At 33.5% G+C, this 25,010-nt stretch overlaps 2 protein-coding genes and 5 non-coding genes across 10 annotated transcripts; 6 read left to right on the forward strand and 1 right to left on the reverse strand.

Annotated features, from left to right (window-relative positions):
* Nucleotides 1-484: 484 nt before the first annotated feature.
* On the forward strand, nt 485-24,920 carry LOC113522678 (tRNA N(3)-methylcytidine methyltransferase METTL6). 4 transcript variants are annotated; one of them, XM_052902888.1, is made up of 16 exons: nt 485-1,342; nt 1,765-1,928; nt 2,602-2,648; nt 3,716-3,757; nt 4,032-4,066; nt 5,214-5,252; nt 5,942-5,998; nt 6,800-6,983; nt 18,133-18,172; nt 18,849-19,148; nt 19,787-19,832; nt 20,232-20,271; nt 21,013-21,312; nt 21,935-21,983; nt 22,394-22,444; nt 23,701-24,920. In XM_052902888.1, the coding sequence occupies exons 1-3, from the start codon at nt 663-665 to the stop codon at nt 2,604-2,606; spliced, it is 849 nt and encodes a 282-aa protein (XP_052758848.1). In that variant the 5' UTR covers nt 485-662; the 3' UTR covers nt 2,607-2,648; nt 3,716-3,757; nt 4,032-4,066; nt 5,214-5,252; nt 5,942-5,998; nt 6,800-6,983; nt 18,133-18,172; nt 18,849-19,148; nt 19,787-19,832; nt 20,232-20,271; nt 21,013-21,312; nt 21,935-21,983; nt 22,394-22,444; nt 23,701-24,920. The 4 variants fall into 4 exon arrangements, 3 of the variants coding, with proteins under 3 accessions (XP_052758848.1, XP_052758849.1, XP_026764247.2); XR_008253792.1 differs by lacking the exons at nt 485-1,342; nt 1,765-1,928; nt 2,602-2,648; ... (3 more) ...; nt 5,942-5,998; nt 6,800-6,983 and adding exons at nt 15,238-15,837; nt 16,756-17,055; nt 17,685-17,730; XM_052902889.1 differs by lacking the exons at nt 18,133-18,172; nt 18,849-19,148; nt 19,787-19,832; ... (3 more) ...; nt 22,394-22,444; nt 23,701-24,920 and adding an exon at nt 7,384-8,452.
* On the forward strand, nt 3,878-3,964 carry LOC113523112 (small nucleolar RNA snR60/Z15/Z230/Z193/J17). Its single transcript, XR_003402429.1, has one exon. It is a non-coding gene; the product is annotated as a small nucleolar RNA snR60/Z15/Z230/Z193/J17 (small nucleolar RNA).
* Nucleotides 6,651-6,738, forward strand: LOC113523111 (small nucleolar RNA snR60/Z15/Z230/Z193/J17). The gene has a single exon (XR_003402428.2). It is a non-coding gene; the product is annotated as a small nucleolar RNA snR60/Z15/Z230/Z193/J17 (small nucleolar RNA).
* LOC128202453 (uncharacterized) lies at nt 8,586-13,389 on the reverse strand. Its single transcript, XM_052902870.1, has 2 exons — nt 13,260-13,389; nt 8,586-13,173 (listed from the first exon to the last, which is right to left on the reverse strand). The coding sequence occupies exon 2, from the start codon at nt 13,145-13,147 to the stop codon at nt 8,912-8,914; it is 4,236 nt and encodes a 1,411-aa protein (XP_052758830.1). The 5' UTR covers nt 13,148-13,173; nt 13,260-13,389; the 3' UTR covers nt 8,586-8,911.
* LOC128202460 (small nucleolar RNA snR60/Z15/Z230/Z193/J17) lies at nt 16,607-16,694 on the forward strand. The gene has a single exon (XR_008253798.1). It is a non-coding gene; the product is annotated as a small nucleolar RNA snR60/Z15/Z230/Z193/J17 (small nucleolar RNA).
* On the forward strand, nt 18,700-18,787 carry LOC113523113 (small nucleolar RNA snR60/Z15/Z230/Z193/J17). The gene has a single exon (XR_003402430.1). It is a non-coding gene; the product is annotated as a small nucleolar RNA snR60/Z15/Z230/Z193/J17 (small nucleolar RNA).
* Nucleotides 20,864-20,951, forward strand: LOC113523115 (small nucleolar RNA snR60/Z15/Z230/Z193/J17). Its single transcript, XR_003402431.2, has one exon. It is a non-coding gene; the product is annotated as a small nucleolar RNA snR60/Z15/Z230/Z193/J17 (small nucleolar RNA).
* Nucleotides 24,921-25,010: the final 90 nt, after the last annotated feature.

Raw genomic sequence — 25,010 nt, forward strand, 5'->3', positions numbered from 1 at the left:
ATATAATTGATGATAATATAACACGTTGAAGATAGTATGCAACATTTTAAATAAGTAAACCTTTAAGTTTATAATCCATAGACAAAACTGATAGCTCTATTCTTATGTATGATGTATGGTCTTTGGAGGGAAAGGTATTATTAGTAATGAGGTCTAACTGCCCCCTTGTTAGCAATATGCTCAGGTCGACCTCTACGCGGTTTCCCCTGGAAACGATCGTGGTTAATATCATCACGATGGGCCAACTAATCTGCAATCATCCTCGCCTATCCTTTCTTACTCTTACCCCGCGAGTTTATACAGTTAGCGCAGACGGAGTCACTATTTCATTTACACTCACAAAAATAAAAACAAATATCAATATTGTCCGTCTACGACAGTCTTAAACAATGAGACTAGGTACTTTACCAAAAATTAAAAGTCAAAGATGTGTCATTAACACTATGTCAAAGTCAAAATTAAACGTCAATTCAGATGTCAGTGAACCATCAATATTTCAATTCAAAGTAATCCAATTTTTATTCTTCTCGTTACTTAAAATTGTCCATTACATTTTTTCGTCTTAGTACTCTTTTTTTAAAATAAGTATTACTTTTAAATCTATGTTATTTTAACATTGAATTTTGTTAAAGAAGTTGCTTATTTGTATATTAAAATAGAAGATGGAAAAGGATTCAACTGAACGTGTCGGTGCTAACGGTGACATATTTGGACACCGATTGAAACAACTAACGGATGAAGAGAAACAGCGATTAGAAAACCAAAATAGCCGTTTGATTCCTGAGGCGAAGGCAGCCAAATTAGAACGAGAAGCGAGACGACATTGGGATATCTTCTACAAACGAAATGAAACTAAATTCTTCCGCGATCGCCATTGGACCACACGTGAGTTTCAAGAGCTGATAAACTTTGATCCGGAACAACAAATTGTATATTTAGAGCTGGGCTGCGGCGTTGGAAACATGGTTTTCCCGTTGGTCGAAGAAGGTTTCTCGAATTTTTACTTTTACGCGTGTGATTTTTCACCACGTGCTGTGGAGTTCGTGAAGGCGAACAAGTTATACAATGAGAGTAAAATGAAGGCTTTCACCGCTGATTTGACCACAGATGACTTGTTCGAGAACATAGCAGAAGGTTGTGTGGATATTGCGAGTCTTATATTCGTTCTATCGGCGATTCAGCCGTCCTCGTGGCCGCAAGTGGCGCGGGTAGCATTCCGCGCGCTCGCGCCGGGCGGCATTCTCTTGTTTCGCGATTATGGCAGATATGATATGGCACAATTACGATTCAAGCCTGGACATAAAATAGCTGACAATTTCTATATGCGACAAGATGGCACAAGGTATTTCATTATTTTTATTAAAAAAAGCAAAAATTACTTATTTTTCAAATTTTTCATGATTGCCACATGGTCATGATAATGCATATACAATAAATACCACCTCTAAAGGTTCATTCATTAACCATTGACAAAACATTTGATGTGATTTAAGTACATCTCATTATAATTATAAACTTATTTAATTAAACTATTTTTGTATAACAAAATAATAGTCTAATATAAAAAGTAATAGTTGTATCTTGCTTATTCTTCTTAACTTACATTGCCTTCTGAACTGAGTTTCATAAGTAAATTAAAATTAAATAAATTTACTACTCAAAATGCTTGAATTAAGTTTACTTGAATAAAAATTATTTTTATTTAAATCATCTTTATCTATTGTAAAATTTTGTAGACTCATTACTTACATCAACTTTCTTCAGGAGTTACTACTTTACAGTGGAAGAGCTAGAAAAACTATTCACTGAAGCGGGCTTTGAGATCCTCATGAACACATATGTACAACGTCGCACAGTCAATTTCAAGGAAGGTGTTGATGTGCCACGCATCTTTGTTCAGGGAAAATATAGAAAACCAGTCACTAGTAGTGAGTATATAATACAATTTTAAATACAACCGCAGCCGCTTAATATATTTTCAATTTTAATAAAAGAAAATAGAAATGCAATTTTTAACCATTAAAATTATGCCTTCCAATACCTGCTTCATTTTCAACTGACTTAAAAGGTATGGAATTTTCAATTTGTTTGTACTTTTTGTTTGTTACCTCATAACTGTCGGTTCTAAACCAATTTGGAAAATTCTTTTTTATCTGAAAGTATATACTTTCAGATTTGTCATATAAAATTTTTATTAAAATAGGGTTAATAATTTAGTTTAAATTAACTGGATTTGCCACAATTGAAGTTGGATTTTCTTTGTGGACCATAATCTTATTAATTATCTAAACATAAGTTTGAAAATTCAGATATTAATAAATAATATTGAATATTGACTTACCTGGACTAAGACCACAACCAAATGCCAACCGCTATCACCATTTTTTATAAAATAGAAATAACAAATGTAAGGGAATTTATAGTAATAAAACTTGTGCTCAAAATATGATAATCACACATTAATACTTGTTGTGATGACAATGCTAACCATTGATTGAAAGTGATTTGCATGTATATTAGCTCTATCTGAACAATTCACAACAATAAATCTCAATTAAATTTATTTTTCTATAAAATAACACAACCATTTTGTACATATAGGTTGAAACCTTCCGAAGGCCAATGGGATGAAATATTTTTGAAAAATGGTAAGTATATTCTTTTTTTTTTAAATATAAGTGTATATTACATTACATAAATAAATAGGATCATAGCAAAAACAATTTATAAAGCTAATATGCACTTTTAATGTCATTTAGCACTTATACAATACTTTTTTATCTGTCTACTCCTAGACAAGTGCATGTGAAAGGAGACAATGTCTGGTGTTCTTTTTCATAAGTGGTGCCAAATACGTCTCTTAATAGACACAGGGAAAGGGGATTGTAATGGGGACTTGTAGCCTGTTGCTAGCAATATACTCTGTCAGATAGAACTTGGGATTCCACCTGGAAACCATCAAGCTTAATTCCAGATATATTCATTAGATGGACTAACTATACTCCACCAGTATATACAGTTAATCCAGGTAGTTACCAATCTATTGCCACCTACCAGAAAAAAAAAATATATTACACTTTTATATAGATTTTTTCTATGAATGATAATGGAATGGTAACCTCCTACCTCCCTACGCCAATGGTATTCGCTGGCAGACCACTAGTCAGATATGATAGGTGTGAATGAAAAAGCAGGTCAGCACATCATGATGAATACACCCGAAATTCAGCATGATAGTTTCCAGAGAGACCATGTGGAGGTCGACCTGACAAAGTATATTACTAGCAATAGGACTGATTGTCTGTATTACTAACACTCCCTTCCCCTCTGTTTAAAGAAGTCGTATTTGTGATTCTGAGATATGCTAAATGGTCCTACATATTTGATGATAATGCAACTTAAAATTGCATGGAGATGTACTTTGCTCTATATCAAATTTTAAAATGATGATATTGCAGTGCAGCTGAAAACATCTGTTGTCTCACAATAGGTGGCAAATCAGAGTAGGGCCTTCATCTCATTTTATCATAGTTTACACGTATGTAAGTAAATCTCTTCCAACAATCATTCATCATTTCCATTTCAATCTTTAGAATAGGGACCCCTATTGTGAGGTGTGATGCAGTAATGCTAAACGCTGTCTGAAATATTCAAAAAAAGAATAGCAACTTTTTTTTTTAATAAACTTACTTTATTTTTTTATCTATTTCTACAGGTAATGGTTGTGGTGTGAAATACAACAATAGATGATCAAATGGTACGTTGATAGTGCATTTTTAACTTTCGCGTTATTTACACATATTTTTTAAATAAACGAAAGTAGTAAAAGCTGGTACACATACTTGTAACTGCAGCAAATTTTGTTTTGCCTTCTTAACTAGCATAATGATGATTTCATAGTTCATCTGAGAAGGTACTTTGATGCACAACTCATTTATGTCTTTCGCTCCTATCTGATAACATATCGCGCTGTATACTAAAGTTCAATTATGAATTATAAACGTCTATATTTTTTATTTTTTTATTTTCAGAATTGAATATTAATGAGGAGATGGAAAAAGGAAAGGTAACAATAATATTTCAAACCTCAATAATTAACTAATAATAAACTAATTATTTTCATTTGAAAACTAAACAACCAAACTAATTTTGATAAAATTTCTATGGAAACAATCTGTAAATATATCCTTCTAAATAAAAAAGAAAGAATTTTCCAAATCAGTTTACAGTTTACAGTAACTGATGGAGGTAACAAACATGGCAGTTGCTTGAAAATGTAATAACTACCCCCTCAATTAAGCTACCCGGTAATAACAAACTATGGAACACCATAAACCTAATTAATAAAGTCTAAAAAAAGGGTAGTATTAAACAGGAGCTATCACAAAAATCCCAAGATCGTAATCTGATGACTAATGATCTAGATCAGGGGGTTTCCAAACTTAGTCTACTGCCCACTTTGAGAGTAAATTATTTTTTAGCGCCCCCCATTTTTTCACCTACTTAAAAACTACTATTACTTCAAAATCAACCAACAAATCACATCCCAAGCCTCTACACAACGCCACCATTTTATTTTCTGGGTCTCTTACCGCCCCCCTTTAGGCCTGCATCGCCCACGAGGGGGCGTAATCGCCCACTTTGAAAAAGCTGATCTAGATAAATGAAATTAATAAAATTCTTTGACTATCATTGTCTGCTAATGTCATTCAAAAAGTCTTTGCACATTAAAGAGAATATAAATTTTCAGTGTAAATATTATTAAGAGTATATGCATTGTTCAGTGTCTTCTTTTAATTAAGAGTTTCCTCTTCTCGGTGCAACCAATTCATGCATCTCCCTCCAGCCAGTTCTATCCCAGGCCATATCCTTTATCTCCCTATACGACATGACGCCTAGTGTTTCCTTTATCTGTCCCATGTAGTTATTCCTCGGTCTTCCTCTTCCTCTTTTGCCCTCTATCTTTCCTTCTACTATGCTCTTAAAAAAATCGTTGTCGTATAAGTTGGCCCAGAATTTTCCCTCTTCTATTCTTTTTTTTTAGTGTAAAATCAAATAAATTAATCTTTATAGATTGCTAATGATGATTTTAGATAGGGACATCTGTATTTATAATGATGTTAATAAAACTATCATCACTGAAACAATTTGCTGCATTTAATTTACTTGTTTGTTAGACAAGCATGATATACAATTTTTTTTTTTATTTGCAGTTCCAATCGCTTTGAAAATCAACAGTGACATTTGGAAAGGTAAATATTTTTTAATCAAATTTCTGATATTATACGTGACATGATTAAAGTTATTAACAAGACCAGAGAGAGACTTTGTACAAAAGTCGATTGCTTGGGTACTTCTGTCCCATTAGTGTTTCTACTGTGAAGCAGTTGTGTTTGCATGGCTGTGTTTCGGTTTGAAGGGTGCGATATGGCGTGAATTTACAGGGTACAGAGGAATAACACCTGAGTCCTCAGGAATGGCAACGCCTGGGGGGCTTCATGTGCGAAACAGTACACTCTGTTATGTCCATGGTACGGCTCATGTCTATAGGCGACGGTTACCACTTTCCATCAGGTGGGCCGTCAGCTTGTTTGCCATTCTAAGCTGCCTAAAAAAAAGATATTAGAGGAAGTAAGGCAGTTAAATACCATGAAAGATGGCTAATTTTGAACACATTTTGTTCTTTTTGTATTCAGTGGGATTTACTGCCATTTTGCTATATATTACCATGTCCATTTTATGTTTAATTTTTTTTTCTTTTTTTATATATATAAATATGATGAGTACTAGAAATTTTACTTTGTAATGATGATTTTAGATAGGGACATCTGACTATAATGCTGTCAACATAACTATCTCTACTGAATATTTAAAATAATGTGTAAACATTTTTTTTTTTTTTTGTGTACATATAATTTTCACATAGTTATCTTTGCCACAGGATCAAAGACAAGCAAACCACATCAAGTACTGCCAGTTTGTCACATACGAGTATGAGGTAACATTTTGCTATTATTTATTTAATAAATAAAGTACATATAAATATTTATATTATAAAAATACAACTAAAAGTTATAAAATACAAAAGTGATTAAAGGTCTCGAATTGATCCCGAAACTAGTCAAGCTTTCTGGATCTGATTATACGTAAATTAAACCGGTAGCTATTATATTATAATATAATATGTGCTTACGAAGCTTTTAACGATAAAATACAAAAGGACAATACCTATTGTATTATTAAAAAGTTGCCAAAATATAAAACATTCGCTTTTATCCACGAGTTCATACACGTGTCCAGGATAAATTTTTATAATCCGAAAAAATTAATAATGGATCATAGAAAAAGGATTTTGAAATTGTAAATAATTTCTAATTTATTTTTTATGTAATGTAATTTATATATTGTATTTTTTTTTAGTATTGTACAACCATAGCAGGTAGACTGTTATATATACACCATATTACATACCTATCAAAGTACAACAGTATACTCTGTTATGTCCATGGTACTGCTCATGTCTATAGGCGACGGTTACCACTTTCCATCAGGTGGGCCGTCAGCTTGTTTGCCATTTTAAGTTGCATAAAAAAAAATTAATTAAATTTATGTCTACAGACTTTATCATACACATCATTTTAAAGCATTTCTATTTAAATATATGATGACTTCATAGTTCATCTGAACACTTTGATGCATCACTCTTTTAATGTCTTTCGCTCCTATCTGACTGAATGATATAATTACTTTTATTTGATTTTTATAGACAAATATTTATAAATCCCATTTTTGTTTACAGAAGGGAACTTATAGTTGAGAGATGAGCAGCAGCGTCCGTTTAAAAAGTCTAATTTGAACTAAAGCCGATCACTACAACACTTTTTATAAAGCATTGAATAAAGAGCAAAAAAGTGGAAGGGAGATATTTGACAACCTTATAACATGTCACAAACGAACTGGGCCCATAACTGACTGAACATAAGGTAAATATATATATTTTTTTATCTAATGTTAAAACATGTACGTACAAATGTGGTGTTATGAGTGTCCAGTTACAGCTATGGTAACCATTTACTATGAAATAATCTGTAACCTTTAGGGAATAATTAAGATTTGATCTGCAAAATTTACAAGAAGCATCAAAATCAAACCTCTGTTTTTAAAAATATCAGATGTTTACAAAAATGTAACTTCATTAATGCATTTTTTTTTTTTTACTATTTCCCCTATTATTATTGAACATGATGACTCGACCATCAGGTCTCCCTCAACAGAGCGAACCCAAACAACCATGTTGACCACACACACGTCTGATCACATACAAAATAACACTTCATAAATACAACAAGAAATTTGTTAATTAACATAACTGTATTGTTTCAGGTGCTGGAGTATTTACGAGGTCTGTCCGGAAAGTTCGTATAAAAGTGTTCTGGAATGCGAGAAAGAGGAGTGGGGAGGCCAGGTAAGCGCAGGACCCCTTCCTTATGTCCCTAACAATGCTTCAGTTCTGGTCTGACCGCCGTGCGGTGCGAACTGGCTTGTCACGCCATCTGTGAAGTTACCTCTTAACGAAACCCCGTCGGCATGGAGCCCGCTTCCGTTGAAGAGCAGCGCGTCGTAATCAAGTTTCTCTCGAAACTCGGCAAGAATGGCCGTGAAATTTTTGCCGATCTCAGAACAGTTTATGGGGATGATGCTGTGAAGGAACCAACCGTCCACAAGTGGCTAAAAAGATTCAGAGAGGGCCGAGAAAGCGTTCAAGATGACCCACGTTCAGGACGTCCTTCCACTTCACATTCCGACGAAAACGTGGAAAGAATTCGAACTTGTGTTAATGGGGACCGTCGTTTAACGGTCAGACAGGTGGCTGAAGAGCTTAATTTGGGCAAAACCGTGGTCCACGAAATTCTAAGAAACGAACTTCAAATGAAAAAAATTTGCGCCAAGATCGTTCCCACACACCGCTGTTCGCCCCTGTAGTGCAGTCATTGAAGCGAAAAATACGGTCTTACCTCCGAATTTTTTTACTGTGAACCGAATTGCATACAATTTTGGAATTAGGCTCATCTTACCCTTAACTACAAAAGTGAAAATGATCTGAACTCCGCCTATTATTTTTAAGGGGTGTAAACAACCCCTTAATGGAAAAATTGACATTGAGCCATTTTATCGCTAGAAAACATGTCTAATAGTAAGTGGTGAAATTGTAAAGTATTTTCTAACATAATTACCTCATATTAAAATCATTTTCAACCCCTTGAAAATCTTACAACCCTTGCAAACAACCCCTAAATTGAAAAAATCACAAAAAAATACTTTGGTATGACATAAAAAGATGTAAGTATAGAGTAAGTAATATTTTATATTCTCTATAATAATTATCAAATTTTTAACCCCCTTTCAACCCTTGAAAACTACCCCTTGATAAAAAATTGTTAAAAAAATTTTTTTGATAAAATGAAAAGGATTTAAATATTATTCCACACTCTCGAAAATGATTATCATATTCTTAAGCTTTTCTACCCTTAAAACTACCCCTAAATTAAAACAGTAAATATATATGATTACATATTTAAAAATAATTTAATTTAGAGTAAAAAATTGTCATTTATTGAATAAAATATTTATAAATTATATAAAATTGTAATATTATTATTAAAATATAATATTATTATTCATGACTCAATGTCGGAGTCGCTGTCACATTCAACATCTTCTGGCTGAATTGGAGGGCTATTTTGGCAGTTATCTCCACTGCACGTTCCACAGGTACTATTACAAAACAGACCAACTTTTCTGCATCCGCAAGACGCTCCACATCCTTTTTTGCAGTTGCAAAAAATCATTTTCAGCAGTTCTTGTGGTGCGGGTGGATCTACAGACTTAATAGGATTCAATAAACCGTCATTCATGACCCACCCCAATCCGTTGGATGAATGTTTTTGTTGCCAAGCCAAATCTGGGTTTGAAGATAAACCCTCTTAGTATGCTCATTTATGGCACCAACGGTTGGAACTAAGGATGATAATTTTACGGCAGTGTTTTTCGTAGCAGCTTTGAGAAAACTTTCATAGCGCATCTTTTCGAGATATTCTGATAAGCTTTCTACTCGACTCAGCTTATTTTGTTGTGCATCTTTAGCAAGTCCATAAAAACATACCATGCAATATCTACCTGCCTCTAAAATATCTTCGAGTTCAGATGTATTATTCAAAAATATCTCTGCCTTACTTCTCAAATCTTGCCTTCGTTCCAAAAGATCCATAAATATTTTTTTGCCTTTATTATATGCCGCCGAAGTTGAGTCACACCCAGTAAATGAATGTGCAAAAAGAATAAATTTCGAACTATTTGGGTATTTTATTTCCAAACTTTTCGATAAATATATTACTGTTTGCACTCTTTGTTTGCCTAATTTTAAAAATAAAATTTCTTCGTCTTCTGTAGCCCGGGCAGTTAAAATCACTAAAATGTCAACATCTTCTGCAACAATTATTTTTGTCAAGTCAGTACTAAATGATACTGCTGTATCAACAATTAGTTCGTCAGCTTCACCTTCACCTTGGCAGCATTTAATAGATTTTTTTTCCAATTCTTCCATAAGAAATTTAATAAAACGTCTTTTGTTTTTATAATTCGATAAGAATTTATCTTGGCTAATATTGGCTGGCATATCTTTGGTAAATTGGTATTCCTTTGAAGCAACTTTCAGTGCTCGACGATTTCTCTCTGATGCTTTATTACTTTCTCTATCATAACAATCAAAAACTACCGTAATATTATTACCAAAATGATTTTTTAAATATGAAATATAACTGTCAAAAACGTCTGCATAATTACATTTCGAAGGCCATTTTACTCTATATAATAACATTCCTCCATCAATAAAGTACACTGATGCTTCCTTGTTGATCACAATGTCCTGGGTTTCGAATAATGAGTATAAGATAGATTTGTTTGTCTTTCGCATCCCAATATCGTCAAATAATGAAAGTGGATATGGTGCCAGTTCATATTTCAGGTACATCTCCAACTCTTCGTTACTCTTTTTCATGATACAAATACGTTGAAATAATAGTAGTGGATCTATAGGCACAATTTTATCGTCAATTTTGACTTTGCTATTGACACCAATTAATGAGATAACTTTATCTTTTTTGGACAATTTTATGTCATTAAAAGTTATATCATCGATGCTCTTCATGGCTTCGATGCCAATCGCCAGAGCGTTGTAGCAATTTATCTCATCAGTGCCGATCAACCCTGTTACAATGTTTTTTAGGTGATCAATGTCTTCAAATGGATTGTGCTCCAACAAAAATGTTTTTAAAACCAACACGTCTTTCTTATCTTTTTTGATTCTCGCATCTCTCGCGTCAACATGTTGGTAGCTTTTATTAAATGCGATATCACAAAATTTCTCTAATGCTTCAATTACATCGTTCGTGTATATGATACCTTTGATCCATTTGAATACAGTGCTTTCCGTAGTGCCTCGTTTGAACGGTCCACCTTCTACGCTCATTGCTCTCATCAGAGTTTGTTCAATGGTTTGGTCGGAGAAAATACCAGCATAAAACTCATTGGACCTCCGGGAAGTAAAAAATCCTTCCTTGGTAAATTTTTTAAACTCACGTGGATCCATAATTAATTTCAAAAGTCTCATTTTTTGAAGATAAAGTCGAGCAGATTTTGCATAGTTGAAATGCCCAGCGGCGTGAAAAAAAGGTATCATAAGCTCAATACAATTCAGATGCGCTTCCCAGTCACCCATTCTTTCAGCTGCAAGAAATTTTTTAAGTAAAGATACCATTTTATAGTATAATATCCACAGTTTGCATGTTTTTCCTCTGTTTTCAATTTCATCCAGTTTCGATTGAAATATTTCATTCAGTTTTTTTAAGTGCTCATTAGACTTCAATTTCTCAAAATTCATTTCGTAAGTAAAATACTCTTCATTATCAAGTAATTCTTGAAACTCAACATTGTTTTCTCTTTTTAATTCATCAAATATTAGAAGCGATAATGCCTGCGGCAGAATAAAATGAGCTCGCACTGCACGAGCATACGAATGCCCATTTAGAATTTGATCAACTGATCCTTCTGCAAAGATGAGCGAAAATATTTCCTTAATTCCACTTCCTTCCATAATAGTGCCAATGCATCCCATAAAAGACATTAAGAGATGAAAACCTCCGAGTCGCACAACTATTAACACGTCATCGAAAACCAAAGTCTCGGCAATATCACAAGCCTTAATATATAAAGGCTGGTCAAATGTTACGATGCAGGTTTTCATGCCTTCTTTTGAAACAATTGCAGCAGCATTGTTTAAAGCTGTGAATAAAGTATTGTAATCACTTGGGGGTCCATTAATAAATGGCAAGAAATTTATTTTAGACACTTTATAATTAGTGTTTTCTGCACATAGCATAGACATGAATCCATTCCAACCCAAAAAATCGAGATCTCTTGCATACTTGAAATAACTCCATAAGACATTCAGCACATCGATTATGGTTATTGTAAATTTCGGTTCAGGACTAATTTTTTGAACTTTAATGATACCCAAACCACTTCCTGTTTTTTTAGTATATAATTGAATATCTATTCGGTTTTTCTCCACCAATTCTGATTCAAGAGGAACTTCTGAACTACGCAAACGTTTAATGGGTTTTCTTGCTTGTAAACATTCTGCAGGAGTAATTATTTCAATCGATCCTAAATTGTGAAAAGTTCCTCGTCCATCTATTGTGCAAACATTAAAATCACTATTATCTGAAACGATTTGAAGGAATGGTTCTTTTAGAAGTCTCTCGTCTTGGCATGCAGCTGAAATTTCGTACAATTGAACTTCAGCATAGCTGCACGAAAAACCAAGATTATAACATAATTCAATCATCTTTTTCGAACCAAATTTTCTGTAGAGCGTAGCACCTGTAGCAAGTTGAAGTGGAGAAATAAAACTTTTAGGTCGAGCGGAGGACATTATTGCATGAGCAATAGATGTAATTTTTTTTGAATACCAATTAAAATTTTGTTCATTATGATGCTTATCTTTATAAATAATATGTTCTAAAAATCTGAGCAATTGAGGCGGAATGCTCTCGTTAACATTAATTAATATTTTATCACTTGGTGAATACTGATTGACATCGCAAATGACGGTTCTAATTTTTCTACGTATGAGCTCGGCAGCAGAGTCAATGAGTGCATTTTCTTCCTCTTCGATAGTTTTTGATTTTTGCTTTCGCCATGAGTCGGTCAATATATCGTACAATGTAGTTGAAAAGCATACGTACGTTACACCACCTATTCTGCTAGAAATAACTATTTGATTTCCAAACCTTTTTTTTAAATGATTTTTTATAGTATCTTCATGTGGAATTACATCACATATCTGTACAGCTTCGATTAGTTGAGTCATAGTAAATTGACACTCTTCACTAGAGAGCATGAAATCGTAGATTTCTTCCATTGCTTCGCTGATTTTGTCAAAGTAAGGGGTTTGCGAACTTCTCGTAAAAAGTTTATATTCATTTTTTAATTTTAGTACGCAATCCTCGTGGTATTTGCCCTCTGTTAGAATGACATGATTTTCCGCGCTGTGAATGCGCTTCAAAATCTCTCGACGTTCGTCGTCTTTGAATATAATAAGCATTTTTGCTAAATTTTGTATAAAATCTAAAGACTGAACTTTCGAAGTTTTCTTTTTCATTGCAGACGCTTTTTTTTTTTCTTGTAAGGTATTTATCTCATTATCGCAGATAAAACAATTTTTATCCCAGTCAAAAAGAGTAGCACTTACATCACTTGCTGAACCAACACTTGAACTTGTACCTGATCTTCTCAATTTTTTCTTTGTTGGACTTACACTGTTTTTTACAGCAGCTCTTTTTGCACTTGCTGCAATATTTCCCTTGTGTACATAATTACTTCTGCACGTATGATGAACATACACAGTTTTTGAATTATCCATATTTGAAAACAATTTATCACGTCTTTCGTTTGAAGCTGCTTTTAAACCTACTTTACCCTTTGAAGTCACCAGCACAAGTCTTTCTGACGTATTTAAAAGGCAAATTTCACAGAATTTTTCTTCAGTATCATTGCTACTGCTTGTACTAGGTTCGTCCATGTTCATTTAAAATAAAAATTTAAGAAAAAATTCTGAAACAAACATTAAGAAATTTATTCAATATTTGTTGTTTTTTAGCTTATTCGATAATTTATTTTAACAGTTTAAATAAACTTACCAATACAGATACGCAATTAGTGAGAAGCTATTGAAAAAAAATCGCTTCCACAAGTATTCTTTTGAAGATGCTTTTAAACCCTCTTCACCCTGTGAAAGTAAGATCAATTTTAATTTTCTTAATTAAATTGTATGAATAGAATAGAATATCATTTATTTGCTTAGAATAATTAGGTACAATGTGTCATAGTATGGTATGTGTGCATGTTTGCTATTAATTTATCACCTTCTTGCTAAATTTTCGAATTTTTTATGTAGGGCAGAACTAATTAGTAATATATATTTATGTATCCAATAGCTCTAAAAAATGTGTTGAATTAAAAATTCCACTATACATAATCTATCAGTTAATTTTATTATCGAATAATTTTGTGACAATTACCACAATTGACATTGACACCTTAATATTTGAAAAAAGTAATTACATTAATTACGAGAATAAGCTTAAAAGCCGACCAGGCTATAAATAATTAAACAATTTACTTTATTTACAATATAAATTCAATTTTATAAAATTACCTGATATAAGATGCAAACTGGATTAAGTGCTGCTATCGTGCTATTTGAATAGTACGAACGTCAATACTAGTAGAATATATTTTCATTAGATTTTTGGATAATGTAATTTTATGGCACAATTTTAATAAGATATTATTAAAAAAACAGGTTTTTTTATCTACTTACATTTTTTTATTAAACAAAATGTATTGAAATTGGGTGTCTAGTTAAAATATTATATATATTAAACACGTGCTCATTCCTTTGCAGACGGAAATATACTGGTCACATTATAACGAATAAACGGAGCACGCACAGCTGATCACATGGCTTTTTCGTTGGCCCCCTCACTCAAATGTGTTATATATACATATAAGAACGTTGGTATGTATTCATGCCTACGTTTCCAACATATATGAGCCATATTATGTATATATATACACATTACAATAGTTGTGGGTCTCTATTATACTGCGTACTTTCACATTGCTCCTAATATTCACACTCCGAAATTTTCAGTTACTAAGTAGAAAGAAATATGATAAGTTTTTGGACCATAACTCCTTCAATTTTCATGCTATCACAATTTATAAAAAACCATTGTTAAGGTAATTAAGAGAGCTACAACATCCTTCATTGCAATATATAGTAAAAAACCTTTTTCTAAAACGGTGAAGGGTTAAAGGGCTGAAGAGAGGCTGTGATTACGCTGCCACGCGCTCTTTAAACAATCATATCTCCGTCAATTTTTGTTTGACAGAAAAAACAAAAAAACCAAATTGTTTGTCAGAAAAATACCTAAATTTTTAATCCGTACACTTTTATACGTATCTGTCGTCATTTTTGAGATATTATGAAAAAAAAGTGGGTTTTTTAAAAATTTGAAATTTTGTTTTTTTTTTAATCGTGACTTTTTTGAAAAATATGTGTCCTGAAGCAGCCAAACTGATACTATCTATCAAACTCTTCATAATAAAGTTAATTCTAGGCGGAATACGATTAATTTTAATTTTGGTGGAAATGGCACTTATGAAACCCATTGATTTAAAAGAAAAAAACATTAGATGCTCCGCTTATTTGCAATACAGCTCACTTATTTTACGTGCAAAAGACTTTTAATAGTGCTCATCTTAAAGCTTATTTCAAGCACTACAAAACCCATTTGTATTAGAATGTATAAAATGCATCTACTCGCTGCTACATGGCATTGACCACAACGATTAAATTTCAGACAAAATAAAAAACGGCTTTGATCTTTAATATCTAGCTTAATATTGCACTTAGGATACTTTATAAAAAAACAAATTGTTCATTGTTTTACCTGCTACAATTTTGTTCGGTATAAAATTTTCGATAAAACCTATATTTTTGGAGATATTTGCAAAAAACCGATGAAAAACGTGAAAAAATTGCGAATTTTCAATTGCCAATAACTTGAAAAGTATTGGATTTTTTTTTAAACTTTAAAGACAACTTTTGCTTAAAATTAGGTCTTCTATCGATATCCGAGGTTATTTTGCAAAAAAAAAAATTCACCCCCGAGAAGGGGTGGCAACCACCCCCAGGGTGGTTGCGGAGTTCAAATCATTTTCACTTTTGAAGTTAAGGGTAAGATGAACCTAATTCCAAAATTGTATGCAATTCGGTTCACAGTAAAAAAATTCGGAGCAATAATGCTTCAATGACTGCACTACTGCCCACACCTCTCTTGTTGTCCGATAGATTTTGATTAAAAATTCCATTACGGTGACCGAACACCCCCCTATTCGCCGGATTTGGCCCCGTGTGACTTCTTCTTGTTCCCAAAAACCAAATTGGTACTTCGGGGGCGGCATTTGGGGGACATAAATGAGATAAAAAAAGCTACGACGGGGCAGCTGAGAAACCTACAACCAGAGGACTTTCAAGGAGCCTTCTCACAGTGGAAACGGCGTTGGCACAAGTGCATTATGTCACAGGGGGAGTACTTTGAAGGGGATAAAATTGATTTACCTGAATAATTGTAAAATAAAATTTTTAAAAAACTTTTATACGTACTTTCCGGACAAACCTCGTAAGCGAGATGCCTTCTGAATGACAAGGTAATTAAACATTTTATAATTAATTTTAACTCTTATACTCATCATAAAGTTTGAAGAGGTCTTTCTATCTAAATAAAATTTATCAAGTCATGTTTGGCAATATAGTAGACAAAAAAATAAAAACATTTATTGAACTATAAATGTACTTGATCATGATCTTAAAACATATTACCAGAGGGAGACTTTGTACAAAAGTCATATATTTGGGCACCTCTGTTCCATTCGTGTTTCAACTGTGAAGCAGTTGTGTTTGGATGGCTGTATTTCGGTTTGAAGGGTAGGATATGGCAGTGAATTTATAGGGTACAGAGGAATAACACATGACTCCTCAGGAATGGCAACGCATGGGGGGTATCATGGGTGAAACAGTATACTCTGTTATGACCATGGTACTGCTCATGTCTATAGGCGACGGTTACCACTTTCCATCAGGTGGACCGTCATTTTGTTTGCCATTCTAAGTTGTATAAAAAAATCCTTTTCCCCTCTGGCAACCGCAGTTAGGCTTTGTTTTAAGAGGGACGAACTGCTGCTCATCACTCGGATCATTAAGTTACCTGAATCCTCAGATTATGGAAACGCACAGGGGTGTGTCATGAGCAAAACAGTATACTCTGTTATGTCCATGGTACTGCTCATGTCTATAGGCGACGGTTACCACTTTCCATCAGGTGGGCCGTCAGCTTGTTTGCCATTTTAAGTTGCATAAAAAAATTTGATTAAATTTATGTCTACAGACTTTATCGTACACATCATTTTAAAGCATTTCTATTTAAATATATGATGACTTCATAGTTCATCTGAACACTTTGATGCATCACTCTTTTAATGTCTTTCGCTCCTATCTGACTGAATGATATAATTATTGTTATTTGATTTTTATAGACAAATATTTATAAATCCCATTTTTGTTTACAGAAAGGAACTTATAGTCGAGAAATGGACAGCAGCGTCTGTTTAAAAAGTCACTCAATCCTAACTGCTGTTTAAACTCGCCTGCCAAGCCAGCAACTACTGTTAAAACTCCTCCAATAATTAATACCATAAGAAAACTGGCCTTAGACTCCAATGGCTCGCTATTCCTGTCCAAAGTAGCAGTTATGATAATGTTGGACCAAAGAGTGCTAAAAATCTCCAACAGCAATTCGGCTGCCAGCAAAAATGACTAGTCCTGACAACATACAGAGCATCTCATCATAGAAGTCGAGTGGATACAAGGTAATTTTCTAAACATTAACATCTGCATATTTATTATATTTTATATTCAATGATATTGCATTATAATAACAAATTTAACTATGTGTAACATACTAGCGACTCGGCCCGGCTCAGCATAGATAGATAGAATTTTTGAAAATAATATACGGTCCATATTATTCGCTGATAACATAACTTTCCATAGATGAAAAAGTTTTTAAAATTGGTTAAATAGTTTTTTTAGTCTATCCATTACATATAAACGATCAAATCTTCCCTCTTTGTAATATTAGTATGATAAAAAGTCGCACACGTCCTTCTTCGTGGTTAATAATACAACGTGAAATAACCGCATCCAAGTTGGTGCAGTAGTTTTTGTGTAATGTCATAATAAACACACACAAAAGTTTTAAAAATTATTTTATTGCCTTCTATTGCTCTTGTTAAGAACCCCTCATAATTTTTTCTTGAATCTCCCATGTATTAGTAAAATTAGCTGTCGACATGATGACTCGACCATCAGGTCTCCCTCAACAGAGCGAACCCACACAACCATGTTGACCACACATACGCGTCTGATCACACGCTACATTTGTGGTTAAAGAAATGTGTTTTATACAGTGTCTAATTAGTAATATTTTTTGTTGTAGGTAACATGTCACAAACGGACTGGGCCCATAACTGACTGAACATACGGTAAATATATTATTTTTTTATCTAATATTAAAACATACACGTACACATGTGGTGTTATGAGTGTCTAGTTACAGCTGTGGTAACCATTTACTATGAAATAATCTGTAACCTTTAGGGAATAATTAAGATTTGGTCTGCAAAATTTCCAAGAAGCATCAAAATCAAACCTCTGTTTTTAAAAATATCAGATGTTTACAAAAATGTAACTTCATTAATGCATTTTTTTTTTTTTTTTACTATTTCCCCTATTATTATTGAACATGATGACTCGACCATCAGGTCTCCCTCAACAGAGCGAACCCAAACAACCATGTTGACCACACACACGTCTGATCACATCCAAAATAACACTTCATAAATACAACATGAAATTTGTTAATTAACATAACTGTATTGTTTCAGGTGCTGGAGTATTTAAGCGAGATTCCCTCTGAATGACAAGGTAATTAAACATTTTATAATTAATTTTAACTCTTATACTCATCATAAAGTTTGAAGAGGTCTTTCTATCTAAATAAAATTTATCAAGTCATTTTTCGCAATATAGTAGACAAAAAAATAAAAACATTCATTGAACTATAAATGTACTTGATCATGATCTTAAAACATATTACCAGAGGGAGACTTTGTACAAAAGTCATATATTTGGGCACCTCTGTTCCATTCGTGTTTCAACCGTGAAGCAGTTGTGTTTGAATGGCTGTATTTCGGTTTGAAGGGTAGGATATGGCAGTGAATTTACAGGGTACAGAGGAATAACACCTGAATCCTCAGATTATGGAAACGCACAGGGGTGTGTCATGAGCAAAACAGTATACTCTGTTACGTCCATGGTACTGCTCATGTCTATAGGCGACGGTTACCACTTTCCATCAGGTGGGCCGTCAGCTTGTTTGCAAGTTGTATAAAAAAAATTTAACTAAATTTATGTCTACAGACTTTATCATACACATAATTTTAAAGCATTTCTATTTAAATATATGATGACTTCATAGTTCATCTGAACACTTTGATGCATCACTCTTTTAATGTCTTTCGCTCCTATCTGACTGAATGATATAATTATTGTTATTTGATTTTTATAGACAAATATTTATAAATCCCATTTTTGTTTACAGAAAGGAACTTATAGTCGAGAAATGGACAGCAGCGTCTGTTTAAAAAGTCACTCAATCCTAACTGCTGTTTAAACTCGCCTGCCAAGCCAGCAACTACTGTTAAAACTCCTCCAATAATTAATACCATAAGAAAACTGCCCTTAGACTCCAATGGCTCGCTATTCCTGCCCAAAGTAGCAGTTATGATAATGTTGGACCAAAGAGTGCTAAAAATCTCCAACAGCAATTCGGCTGTCAGCAAAAATGACTAGTCCTGACAACATATAGAGCATCTCATCATAGAAGTCGAGTGGATACAAGGTAATTTTCTAAACATTAACATCTGCATATTTATTATATTTTATATTCAATGATATTGCATTATAATAACAAATTTAACTATGTGTAACATACTAGCGACTCGGCCCGGCTCAGCATAGATAGATAGAATTTTTGAAAATAATATACGGTCCATATTATTCGCTGATAACATAGCTTTCCGTAGATGAAAAAGTTTTTAAAATTGGTTAAATAGTTTTTTTAGTCTCTCTATTACATACAAACAATCAAATCTTCCCTCATTGCAATATTAGTATATTAATTATAATAAAAAGTCGCACACGTCCTTCTTCGTGGTTAATAATACAACGTGAAATAACCGCATCCAAGTTGGTGCAGTAGTTTTTGTGTAATGTCATAATAAACACACACAAAAGTTTTAAAAATTATTGTATTGCCTTCTATTGCTCTTGTTAAGAACCCCTCATAATTTTTTCTTGAATCTCCCATGTATTAGTAAAATTAGCTGTCGACATGATGACTCGACCATCAGGTCTCCCTCAACAGAGCGAACCCACACAATCATGTTGACCACACACACGCGTCTGATCACACGCTACATTTGTGGTTAAAGAAATGTGTTTTATACAGTGTCTAATTAGTAATATTTTTTGTTGTAGGTAACATGTCACAAACGGACTGGGCCCATAACTGACTGAACATACGGTAAATATATTATTTTTTTATCTAATATTAAAACATACACGTACACATGTGGTGTTATGAGTGTCTAGTTACAGCTGTGGTAACCATTTACTATGAAATAATCTGTAACCTTTAGGGAATAATTAAGATTTGGTCTGCAAAATTTCCAAGAAGCATCAAAATCAAACCTCTGTTTTTAAAAATATATAGATGTTTACAAAAAAAAAATAACTTTATAAATGTATTTTTTTATTATTTCCCCTATTATTATTTTTAACATGATGACTTGACCATCATGTCTCCCTCAACAGAGCGAACCCAAACAACCATGTTGACCACACACGCGTCTGATCACATACAAAATAACACTTCATACATACAACATGAAATTTGTTAATTAACATAACTGTATTGTTTCAGGTACTGGAGTATTTAAGCGAGATGCCTTCTGAATGACAAGGTAATTTTACATTTGATAAAGATAAATGTATTTGCATAAACGTGCATGTCCAGTAGATACATACTGGAAATTTTATTAGGTTACAGTTTTGACACCTCTTGCCAAGATTACCGTGAATTTTTTTTATTTGACGATCGGTAGCCTTCCATAATTAAATATTGCAAATTATATAGTGTAATAATAATAAATAAATGTAAAAAATTTAAATAATATTGAAACAGAAAGTAATATCTTTGTAATTGTAAATATATGTCTTATTAAAATTTGTCATTTAAAAATTCATCAATATTGTAATAACATAATTTATGATAATTCATTTCAACTCATATACTCATCATAGACTTTGAATAAGTCTTTATATTTAAATAAGATTTAACTAGTCATGTTTGGCAACATAGTAGAAAAAAGAACTATTGAACTATAAATATACTTGATCGTGATATTAAAAGATATCAAATAAGTAAATATTAGTTTTATCTAATGTAAATATAAAATTTGGACTAGTTAAAAAACAAATTTTCTGTTCTGTTAAAGTAACTAAATTTATATGTCCATTAACTTTATTATAATACACATCATTTTAAAGCATTTCTATTTAAATATATGATGACTTCATAGTTCATCTGAACACTTTGATGCATCACTCTTTTAATGTATTTCGCTCCTATCTGACTGAATGATGTAATTATTGTTATTTAATTTTTATAGACAAATATTTATAAATCCCATTTTTGTTTACAGAAGAGAACTTATAGTTGAGAGATGAGCAGCAGCGTCCGTTTAAAAAGTCACTAAATCCTAACTGCGGTTTAAACTCGCCTGCCAAGCCAGCAACTACTGTTAAAACTCCTCCAATAATTAATACCATAAGAAAACTGCCCTTAGACTCCAATGGCTCGCTATTCCTGTCCAAAGTAGCAGTTATGATAATGTTGGACCAAAGAGTGCTAAAAATCTCCAACAGCAATTCGGCTGCCAGCAAAAATGACTAGTCCTGACAACATACAGAGCATCTCATCATAGAAGTCGAGTGGATACAAGGTAATTTTCTAAACATTAACATCTGCATATTTATTATATTTTATATTCAATGATAATGCATTGTAATAACAAATTTATAACATACTAGCGACTCGGCCCGGCTTAGCATGGATAGATAGAATTCGAAAATAATATACGGCCCATATTATTCGCTGATAATGTAACTCTCTATAGGTGAAAGAATTATTTAAAATCAGTTGAGTTTTTTTAGTCTATCCATTACATATAAACGATCAAATCTTCCCTCCTTGTAATATTAGTATATTGATTAAACAGAATAAAAAGTAACACACATCCTGCTTCGTTGTCAGTACAAAAAAAAAAACTGCATTTTGGTGCAGCAGTTTTTGTGTAATGCCATAATAAACAGACACAAAAGGTCTAAAAAATATTGTTTTTCCTTCTATTGCTCTTGTTAAGACCCCCTCATAAATTTTTCTTGAACATCTCCCATGTATTAGTAAAATTAGCTGTCGACATGATGACTCGACCATCAGGTCTCCCTCAACAGAGCGAACCCACACAACCATGTTGACCACACACGCGTCTGATCACACGCTACATTTGTGGTTAAAGAAATGTGTTTTATATAGTGTCTAATTAGTAATATTTTTTGTTGTAGGTAACATGTCACAAACGAACTGGGCCCGTAACTGACTGAAGAACACAAGGTAATTTTTTTATCTCATGTTAAAACATCGTCAGGATCAAAAACATACACGTACACCTGTGGTGTTATGAGTGTCCAGTTACAGCTATGGCAACCATTTACTATGAAATAATCTGTAACCTTTAGGGAATAATTAAGATTTGGTTCGCAAAATTTACAAAGCGAATCAAAATCAAACCTCTGTTTTTAAAAATATCAGATGTTTACAAAAATGTAACTTCATTAATGCATTTTTTTTTTACTATTTCCCATATTATTATTGAACATGATGACTCGACCATCAGGTCTCCCTCAACAGAGCGAACCCAAACAACCATGTTGACCACACACACACGTCTGAGCATATATCTTATTAATGTTTTATCGAAAAAAAAATGGACGTTACTTTAATTATAATATTTTTTGTTACAGACAAATACCTAAAGCTACGAGTAATGATGTCTATGGTTTATGGGAACATAGGTGAGTTGAATTTTTATGAATTATAAATAAGGAAACAGGACTTATATACTTTATAAAAAACATGGATAACTCGTCTCACACAATATCCTATCGTAACCTTCTAGAATAAAAGCCAACCACTACCAAGTGTTTTGTATGAAAGTCGACCTGCTCAATTCTATTTACGGTATTTTTTTTTATACAACTTAGAATGGCAAACGAGCTGACGGCCCACCTGATGAAAAGTGGTAACCATCGCCTATAGACATGAGCAGTACCTTGGACGTAACAGACTATACTGTTTCGCCCATTATACCCCCCATGCATTGCCATTCCTGAGGACTCGGGTGTTATTCCTCTTGTACCCAGTAAATTCACGCCATATCCCACCCTTCAAACTGAAACACAGCCATGCAAACACAACTGCTTCACAGTTGAAACACGAATGGGACAGAGGTACCCAGGCAATCGACTTTTGTTCTTCTAAACTAAAATTGCATTTCGAAAATAGAACCCTAAAAGAAGACGGGTATTCCAAAATTCTTAATTTAAATGGACTTACTTGAATAAAAACTATTTCGTTCCTATTAGAATAGCAAATTTTATAACTGTCCGCAATCCTATAAGCGTACTTTGAAAACACGGGTGCGATTTGTAAAGCGGACAGAGAGTAGTGTGGTCAAAACTGCTAATACGGCGTTTTGATCGCCGTTTTGGTTATATAGACTGACTACATTATTATGCAAATAGAATGACCTGTTAATGGGGGGAAGGGATTGTTAGTAATGGAGACTGAGAATCCCATTGCTAGCAACATACCCAACCAGGTCCACCTCCTTGCGGTTCTCCCTGGAAACTATCATGATTAATTCCTGATGAATTCATCATGATGGGCTAACTGGCCTGTTTTCATTCTCATCGATCACCGTTCACTGGTGCCCCGCCAGCGTATCCCGTTAGCGCAGGCAGGGTTATCATTCCAATAAAAAAAAAATAACCTGTTATTTAGCTTACCCCTTAAACGTTTTGATCCCTACCAGACTCATTTTTACCGACTAAAAAAATAGGTCGTATGTTTGACTATGTATTTTTTTTTATGTACATCGAGTTCTTCGATCTTATTTCTCAAGTTGAGCAAACAATACATATTTTCGAAATTTTATTAAAATATTCTAAACAATTCCGGAGATTAGTATGAATATTGTGACAGGGGTTTTTACATATTAACATAAACAATAAGTTATTATTCTACATTATTTTTAATAATTTCTTTACAGAATACACAGATAGATGTCGCATCAGTCCGTGATATCGACGCAAGATTAAAGGATCAAGAATTTCGTAAGAAATTCAAGGTGGTCAAGGCGAAAGGCGGAAGTTATGCTTACCTTCGATAGCTGCAACTCACTAGTACAGCGCTGGTGTGCCTAAATGGATGACCTTAACACCGCAGTACAGCTCCTCGTCTTCTTTGCTGTTTTGGGTGGCTTCGATGGGCAGAATACAACACGGGATAATCTTTAAGTTTGATTTGTCTCACACAACACTATAATACAGAGAGAGAGAGGCAGAGGGCGTGCTGTTACTGTTACTTCGGAGCGATATGTGGCCATGATCGAGGAGTTTTTCACACAAAAATTGCAATACTTTCCAGACTTTAATGCCCGAACATGGTTTCAACAGGATGGAGCAACTTCCCACACCTCCAATACTGCTATGCCCGTTATCCGTCAACTTTTTCCAAACAAAGTTATCTCTAAGAGAGGAGACATTTCCTGGCCACCACGTAGCCCGGATCTGACTCCAATGGATTTTTTTTTGTGGGGCTACCTTAAGGCTAAAGTGTACGACTCTAACCCGCGGTCAATTAATGACCTAAAAGAAAACATCCGCAGAGAAATGGCAAGCATTTCAGCAGTGACGTGCCGCGCAGTCATCGACAATTTCAGAAGGCGTTTGCAAGAGTGCCGTGACTGTAACGGATTACATTTGGACGACGTTATTTACAAAAAATAATTCCCGTTTTTCTAGCTATATTTACAAATAAAAATATTATTCATAGTGTAATTAGTTTTATTTTAATTAATTTTTTTTATTACTAAGGACTTATGGGCCACCTGTATATTTTCAATGTGATGCGCACGCGCGACGGGTTCGCTCGGCAAGCGGGATAATTGCACTCTGCTCTGTGTCGTTTTTGGTGCGTCACTTGCCCACAGAGCATAATAAAATAGATGAACCCAGGGACAATCAAAGCGGCGTAACCACAAGGTGTAGAAAAGAAATGAATAAATGAAACTTTTCAAATATGATAATTATATTTCTTTATTTTTTTATTTTATTAAATAAAAGTTGAATCATTTTTTTTTCGAGTGTTTGATTTTGTAACTTGTTACCGTCCATAATATGGCTAGGCTGATGGGATCACAAGCAATGTGATACTACTACCACACGTGTTGTCAAAAACGTATTGTCAAAATAAATTTTATTAATTTGACTTTTGAAGTTTTTTATTTACACGAATCTAATTATGTCTTTAATATATTTCGCCGCGCGTACATTTTGAAATAATGGGAAATAAGACTAC

Source organism: Galleria mellonella, unplaced genomic scaffold (genome assembly GCF_026898425.1).
Source record: "Galleria mellonella isolate WM207_F2 unplaced genomic scaffold, CSIRO_AGI_GalMel_v1 utg962, whole genome shotgun sequence".
Lineage (NCBI taxonomy): Eukaryota > Metazoa > Arthropoda > Insecta > Lepidoptera > Pyralidae > Galleria > Galleria mellonella.